This window comes from Cryptomeria japonica, chromosome 10 (assembly GCF_030272615.1).
Source record: "Cryptomeria japonica chromosome 10, Sugi_1.0, whole genome shotgun sequence".
NCBI classification, from domain to species: domain Eukaryota; kingdom Viridiplantae; phylum Streptophyta; class Pinopsida; order Cupressales; family Cupressaceae; genus Cryptomeria; species Cryptomeria japonica.
The window spans coordinates 760,689,309-760,697,999 of record NC_081414.1 but is presented as its reverse complement, the minus strand read 5'-3'; the positions used below and the strand labels follow the sequence as shown (position 1 = coordinate 760,697,999).

General features: G+C 29.8%; 1 protein-coding gene across 1 annotated transcript; it reads left to right on the top strand.

Annotated features, from left to right (window-relative positions):
• The first annotated feature begins 2,856 nt into the window (after window positions 1-2,856).
• Window positions 2,857-6,931, top strand: LOC131030684 (inactive protein RESTRICTED TEV MOVEMENT 2-like). Its single transcript, XM_057961582.2, has 4 exons — window positions 2,857-2,968; window positions 3,192-3,422; window positions 6,380-6,582; window positions 6,791-6,931. The coding sequence occupies exons 1-4, from the start codon at window positions 2,857-2,859 to the stop codon at window positions 6,929-6,931; spliced, it is 687 nt and encodes a 228-aa protein (XP_057817565.2).
• Window positions 6,932-8,691: the final 1,760 nt, after the last annotated feature.

Sequence of the window (8,691 nt, the reverse complement as noted above, 5' to 3'; positions counted from 1 at the left end):
GCATCCACTACTTTGCTTGAGAACAAAAGAATACCCTTAAAGGAATTCAACTCACTTAATCTATCACTAATTAATTTCAGTTTGAATATTAGTAAATTGTAAAGGGTGATGATATATGTAAAGAATAAACTCTTTAGGAAGTAAATAGAACTAGTTACGCCACTTCTTTAAAACTTGCACTATGGAATGGAATTCTTGGTCATAAAACAAATACCTCTTTTTGACATCATTAATATTTTAATCAAAGTATGCAATAGGTCTACACTCTTGACTAAGAATCTCTCCTATGTCTATTCCACTTAGATTACAATCTACTTGAAACAATTTTGCAAAATTAGGTAATGTCAATGCTGATTCGCCAATCAACTTCTTCAAGAGATTAAAACTCTTATATGTTGTTGTTGCTGTCCACTTGAATTCCTTTTTGTCTCTCGTTATGGTTTTACTTATGGGTGCACATATCCCACTAAAATTTTCAACAAATCTTTTATAAAAGTTGGCCAAACCATGAAAGCTTCAAATTTCATGCACACTCCTCAGTGTAGGCCACTATATTAGACCACATGCCTTTTCAAGATCCATTTGTAGACCTTGAGGTGAAGTAACATATCCCGAATAGATTCATTTATCTTTCATAAAACTAAACTTCTTTAAATTTAAGAACAACTTCTCCTCTTTGAGTCATTGTAGGACCTTCCTAATATGCACTAAGTGTTCTTCTCTGATGCTATTAAAAATCACAATATCATCAAGATAAACAATCACAAATTTTAATATAGTTCAAGTAATATTAATTATTAATATATTTATATAATGATAGAAAATATACTTAATATTAATAATAATGATTATAAAACTATATATATTTATGTATAATATAAGACATTTAGTAATGATTTAAAATATTAATAATAATGAATATAAATCATTATATATTTATGTAAAATATAAGACATATTTAGTAATGATTTAAAATATGTCCTTATTAGTAAATATAATTAATAGCATTTGAACTATATTTAATGTATTAACAAAAAATAATCAAAAAATTATAGAGCCAATATAAAAAAAAGTTTAAAACTAAAAACATAAATAGCTATAAATGAATAAAATTAAATAAAACCAACTTTAAAAGTAATATATTTAACTCTTTTATTTACAGTTTTCACATTATATGTTTAAATATAATTATTTTATTTATTTAAGATTTATTTATAGTTAGTATATTACTTTAAAGTTTGTTTTAGTTAGTTTTATTCATTTACTATTATTTTATGATTTTACTTTCATTAATTTTTATTATTTTTGTATGTAGGCTCTATAGATTTTTTTAAATAGTTTTGGTTAACATGCTCATGACAAAGAGAAGGGTAGTCATCCACAAATGGAAAAGAGTATTGAAAATGTGGCCTACTTAAAATAGTACACACTAATCAATGCTTATTGTGTTGTTTAAACAAAAGAGTTCAAAAATGGAAAAGAGTATTGAAAATGGGGCCTATGTAAAATAGTACACACTACTTAATGCTTATAGCCTTGTTTAAAGGAAGTGAAAATGGGACCTATGCAAAATAGTACACACTAGACAATGCTTCTTATGTTGTTTAAATGGAAGAGTCAAGAAATGGAAAATGGAATTGAAAATGGGGCCTATGTAAAATATTACACACTAGCCAATGCTTATTGTGTTGTTTAAATGGAACAATCAGGAAAAGGAAAAGGGAATTGAAACTTGAGTTTATGTAAAATAGTACGCACTAGTCAATGCTTATTGTGTTGTTTAAATCTCATCATCACAAACAACAATACCAATGCTTATTGTGTTGTTTAAATCTCATCATCACAAACAACAATACCAATGCTTATTGTGTTGTTTAAGTCTGATCGTCACAAACAACAATACCATCGCTTACCCAACAACATACTATAGGAAGAACCCTATTCTTTTACTAAATAAATAATAATGCAAATAAATAAAATAATAACTAAATAGTTTTAAAGTAAAACTATCATACCTATCTTTTTAATTTGGAAAAATCTCAAAATACTAAATTTTATTGAAAGTTTTTATTTCAAAATATTATTTTATTCCTAAAAGAACATGTCACAAATTCATTAAAAATCCTTTTTTAATGGAACAGTCAGGAAATAGAAAAGGGAATTGAAAATGGGACCTATGTAAAATAGTACACACTAGCCAATGCTTATTGTGTTGTTTAAACGAAATAGTAGGAAATGGAAAAGAGAATTGAAAATGGGGCCTATGTAAAATAGTACACACTAGTCAATACTTTTTGTTTTGTTTAAGTCCAATCCTCACAAACAACAATAACATTGCTTACCCAACATACTATAAAAAGAACCCTATTCTTTTACTAAATACACAATAATGCAAATAAATAAAATAATAACTAAATAGTTTTAACAAAATAACTACAAATACAAGCGTTGAGGAATGTAGGAAATACCAAAGTCACTGATTTTACAGTCATCTTTGTTAAATGTAACGTATGATTCTTTGGAATTCCAGCTGAGTTTACATAATTCCAAGTTGATAAGGTTAAGAATTTATCACCTACAGCTGTCTTTAACACAACCATTACAATATTTCCAGAGGCTTCACATCCCATTTCTGTCTACTATATATAGACACCATCTCAGGCAAAACCAAATGGTCCGCTTTTAACAGATTGTTTTTGGTAGGTTATTTTGCAGTTTCTGTAAGTTATTTAGTTTCCATTTTTTAGGTAAGATTGTTAAGACTGGTTAAGATTGTCTTTGCAGTGAGAGGAGGAGGTTGATAGTATCTCTATGGCACAGTGTAATAATTGTCAGTGTAGGAGAGGTGGGTGGGTGATGGATCCACTGGATTTCACATCCAATATGTGGGATCTCATATTCCCCATTCATATTTATGTGGATTGGCTTGATACCGATGAAGCCCACATCTTCAAAGCTAACTTGCCTGGTATGGTTGATTAATTCATGTGTCTCTTTTTTCAGCTTGATTGATCTAAAATTTTATTATGTAGTTTTGGATCAGTTTTTATTAATTAATGTAAAATATTGATTCAAACTTGATAGATTGAATTGTGATAAATATGTAAATGATAATATTTCACTGGGAAAGATTGTGTTTAATTTTATGTATATTAATGAGATTTTAATATTTCTATATTTTATTTTGGAAGGATTGAAAAAAGAAGCCCTGAAAGTTCAAGTGGAAGAGGAACGTGTTATCCTCATAAGTGGAGAGTTTAAGAGGGATGAGGCAGACCAAAATGACAAGTGGCATCGTTTGGAGAGATCACATGGAACTTTCTCTCGCCACTTCCGCCTGCCAAAGAATGCCATGATGGATCAAGTGAAAGCCAACCTGACAAATGGAGTACTGACTGTGACAATTCCTAAGGTGGCTGAGAGTAAACCTATGGTCATCCCAATCATTGAAAATTAATTTATATTATGTGATGTTTTTGTGTGAGGAATAAAGCATAGAGAAAATTTTCTCTATGCAATTGAAGCAATATAGTCCTATGGTCATCTCAATTGATTGAAAATCAACTTCTCTTATGTTATGGTTTTGTGTGAGGAATAAAGCATAGAGGAATTGTTCTCTCATGCAATTAAAGTAATGTTTTAGCTATTTCAATGTATGAGTTAAAAATTATATATTTTGAAAGTCTTCTTTAATACTTTTGTTGAGTTTGGTATCTAGTTTTTCATAAAGAGATATATTTTTTAAGTTTATTGTATCGAAAATTGTATTTTGAGTATAAAATCTTTTTGGATTATCTTAAAATGCTGTGAGATATTGATATTATTAACAACTTTTATGAATCATTCTTTATGGACAACTTTTATTTGTTCTAGTTCTATGTTTATCTTAGTGTTAGATATGATTTGTTCTGATTCTAGGATGCTATTTAGTGGGTAAGGGTTTTGTGATTTTGACTATGCTCACTTCTCTTATGTTATGGTTTTGTGTGAGGAATAAAGCATAGAGGAATTGTTCTCTCATGCAATTAAAGTAATGTTTTAGCTATTTCAATGTATGAGTTAAAAACTATATATTTTGAACATGGTCTTCTTTAATACTTTTGTTGAGTTTGGCATCTAGTTTTTCATAAAGAGATATATTTTTTAAGTTTATTGTATCAAAAATTGTACTTTGAGTATAAAATCTTTTTGGATTATCTTAAAATGCAGTGAGATATTGATATTATTAACAACTTTAATGATTCATTTTTTATGCACTACTTTTATTTGTTCTAGTTCTATGTTTATCTTAGTGTTAGATATGATTTGTTCTAATTCTAGGATGCTATTTAGTGGGTAAGGGTTTTGTGATTCTGACTATGCTCATGTGGGTTGTGTTTATGATATGTTTGTTGAACTACCTTTGATAGGGATCCATGTCCTGTCTCTACTAATATAATCAAAATCTTTTATTTGTTAAAAAATTTAGTGACAATTTGTGACCTTTTGAAAAAAACAAAAAATTTGAGATCTCAAAAATAGCAAATAAAAATAATTTAACAAAATTTAGACAACCCACACTTAGAAAAAAATAATAAATATTGTTTTTCTAATGTGATAATTGAGATGATAAGATTAAATAAATTTAGCAAAACATTACTTCAACTTTAAAATCTCTACCACAAGGTTTCTTTCTAAAGGCTAAAAGCTATGAATTTTATATTTTTATAATTGAAAATATTGTATTTTTAAAAGAAACACATCCTCTTTGTCTCTCTCTTTAAAATAAGTTAAATGAGTTTAATATAAATTAACTTATACACAATTTAATTTTTTCTATTACTTTTGTCTTTTCTAATAAAGAAAAGGTGACTTTAAGAAAAATAAATAGTTTTATAGATCCGTCCAAAAAATTAAAAATACCATATTAGACCCTATCCCTAAGCTTTACTAAACATCAATCCAAAACGAACCCAATCCTAATATTTAATCAAATTTAACCCTAATGCTAAATCAAATGGAATGGTAACCCTAACACTATTAATAATTGAATCCTAAATTTAAAGATAATTGAGCATAGGAATTTAAGATTAAACCAAACTAAACACTAAAACAAAATCAAATTTAACTCTAACCCTAATTGAACACTATTCCTAACCTTAAACATAACACTAAACCCAATATAATCATATAACCATTACTAAATTAAGATTATTATTTTAATACTTACCCTAAATCTATATTTATGTCTAATAAATACCCTATCACTAAAAACATATTAAATTATTACCTAAACAAAATGAAACCTTAATCCTAACACTAAATCAAATTGAACAATAATCTTAAACCATATACTAAACCCTACACCAAAACCTAATTAAACATTAAACTAGAATGAACCCTAACCATAAATCAAATTGGACCCTAAAACCAAGGAAAATTCAACCCACACTCTAACAATTAATCAAATTCAATCTTTATCTTAAATCTAATTGAACACTATAATGAAATTAAACCCCAACCCTTGATTTCATTATATTTTGAGTTAGAGTTAGACTTAATTTAAGGTTCAATTTAAGTTAGGAATTGAAAAAAGTCACAATTAATAATGGGTACATTTCAATTTGATTTTTCCTTTTTAACTTTCTTTATATATTAAAAAGTAATTTTACAAAATTTAAATTATTTAAATTAAAAAATTATTAATTTTTAAAAAGTCTATTTAAATAGTTAACAAGAAATAAATTCTTTAATTATATATATATATATATATATATATATATATATATATATATATATATATATATATATAATTTTCTACTAAGAGTCTTCAATTTTTTAACTTTTTTATATCATGATATTTTACTATTTTCCAATGCTAATTTTTAATTACTATATACTCATGCCTAAAGATTAATATCCTTTGTCATGTCTCCTACTCTTGTTTATTTAATCCAATACTTTAAAGCTTCATAATAAGCTCCAAGCACAATAAAAAAGAGTATGTGTGTACTCAAGAATGGATATTTTCTTTATTGTAGATATTAATTTGGTTGTATGACATAATGGAATACATATGATTTTCATAAAACTAAAATGACAAGAACTTTTAAGCATCCTTTTAAATTTAGGATTTTAAACTCTTAAGCTAGACTACACTACAAAATTCATGGGATCACTAACTTTAAAATATTCCTAAAAGATCTCTTAGGAAGCCCCATCCATAAGAGCCCAACCTTAATATTTATTTTATCACTTTTATCTTAAATTTGATTTATATATTAATTATGTTTCAATCATGCACATTTTTTATTAATCAAAAGAAAATAATGGTACCATCACCTATCAAATTGATTATCCGACAACTGGCATACTTTCTCCAGCACTGTTCAAATTGAAGTATCTGGAGCATTTGGATTTGAGCGCCAATTTCTTGAGTGGCGTTATACCCACAGAGTTAATGCTGCCATTGAAGAAGAAATTGTCCTTATTCACACAAACAATACTTTCCTTTCGCCATACTATTCGGAACAATTAGCAGGCGACATAGCGCAAGAAGACCAAAGCAAAAAAACTTCCGCCGGCATCAGCTCGAGAATTAGGGTTTGATAGAAGGGTGGCAACGGGCTCTATTTGTCTGAAACCTAGTTTTTTTCCTTACAACGCTAGTTCTACTATCTAATCAATATTGTAATCTATCTCGGACTGCACAGTCTGAAATAAAAGACAAAATCTGGCATTTTTCTTTCAGTGCCGCAGCATAGGTGGGATCTATGATGGGTCTGTGGAATGAGTACTGTTGAAGTTGTAGAGGCTCTGCAATACGAAGAAATTACAATCCCTGAACCAACTTCGCTATCGGTGTATTGAAAGAAAAATTCAGATCGCGCTGCGAAAGATCGCTGCTGGAGATGTTCACTGTTTGAAGAATGCTGGAAGGCCTGTGTCGTAAAGAGAATCAAAGTGACAGATCTGAGAGTCCAAAAGATCAGGTGATCGATTGATTGATTAATTTTGTCTCCAGATTATAAAAGAGGAATTACAGGAAGTCAAGAACTGTTCCTAGCAATATTGTTTAAGAAAAGAAATTGTTCAAAGGATATTGAGAAGAAGTCACAGAAAGCTGGACAAATTTCCTTTGGTTCACAACCAAAAGCAAACAACAAAGGAGTAACAAGCAACTAGCAAAAGAGTCGCAGCAAACAATAACAGTTAGGGTTTGCTGCAACAATAACAGTTAGGGTTTGCTGCAACAATAACAGATTTTTAGGGTTACAAATTTCAGTAAATGAATACAGTTATGGCTGATAGAAGGCATTTGGGTTCATGGGCGGATGTGGGTTGGGAAGACCCGCCTCATGTTCCGCAGTGGGTCTACATGAACGGCAAATGGAAGGACATGGTGATACAGGTAAACCGAAGCAAAAAAACAATGGAAGGAGATTCACTTGAGGGCGTTTTAATAATGGTGAGAATCAAGGGAATTCTGAGAAGCAATTGTTGCTAGGGTCATTGGCTTGGCAAATAAGGAGGTAGTGGCTAGGTTTTTTGTTTCTTCACAGCAAGCGGGAAATAAGGTAAATGTGAACCTCAAGGAAGCTAGTCTGGAAAAGGTAAGTAAGATACCTACTGATCCTATTTTGTCTGGGGTTTCTTCATCATAGGTTTGGGCTCCTATCCGTTGTATTGATATTTTGGGTTCCTATGTCGATCAGAAAGCGAATTGTTTGGGGAAATTTGGGGTGATCAAATTAGTTTGTTAAAGCTTTATCATAAATTGCAGAAAAGATGGGGGGATATGCATTATTTTCAATTATTGTAACTTCGCATCATTGGTTTGGAAAACATTTAATTTCAGTTGCGTGTTGGAAATCTTTTTTTGTTCCTGTTTGAAACTTATTCCTTTCTGGTTTGGTTTACCAAAAATTCCTTTTGAATTTATGGATCCAAACGTTCTTGAGCAAATTGGAAATAGTATTGGAACTTTTTTAACATCTAAAATGGACTTTGTGGAGGGGGAGGTTCTGGTAAAAATTTGTGTTCTTATTAACCCTAACAATGTTTGCCCCCATACTTGTAATATCAAGTCTCGTGATGGTATTTGGCGCTAGTCAATTGAGAAATTAGATACAAAACTTCTTAAGTCTCCTTTACTTTTGGATGCTCCATTAGTTATGGATTTTAAGAAAAACCAGCAGGTTGTTGGCTCTGTCCCTAAATCCTTTAATAAACATAGTTTGTCGGCAGGACCTTCGGTTGAAGGATGTGGAAATGTCTCTTCGCATAAATTGGTAGAAACGGGTCACATTAATCTTGAAAATAATCCATTGTGTCGTAGTTCTAGGAAACCAAATGATTACAGTTTGGGTTCAGTCTCACTTTCGTCTTTTCTGAAGACATTTTCTAATAACGGGGGTATAGTGATGGATGGTAATCCCCTGATAAATGAAGTAGATCATTCATTGACAATAGATTGCCCTAAGATGCCACATAATCACATAAAAGATGAGGATGACAGTTTGCCTTCATGCACTCATAAGGAGGTTTTTGATTCTTCAAAGAATGTGAATTTAGATAAAAATGTAGTGATTGATATGGAAACTATTAAACAGGTACCCGCCATAGGTCTTCCTAATGATGCTTCTTTAGTTCAGGAAATTAAGAATTTGGTGTCTAATAATTCCCCTCTAAATGTTGAAATTAATATGGCTA

Coding starts and splice junctions, on each gene's coding strand:
- LOC131030684 (XM_057961582.2), top strand. CDS start 2,857: ATGGATCCACTGGATTTCACATCCAATATGTGGGATCTCATATTCCCC. Junction 2,969..3,191: donor CTTCAAAGCTAACTTGCCTG/GTATGGTTGATT, acceptor TTATTTTGGAAG/GATTGAAAAAAGAAGCCCTG. Junction 6,583..6,790: donor GCATCAGCTCGAGAATTAGG/GTTTGATAGAAG, acceptor TTGAAGTTGTAG/AGGCTCTGCAATACGAAGAA.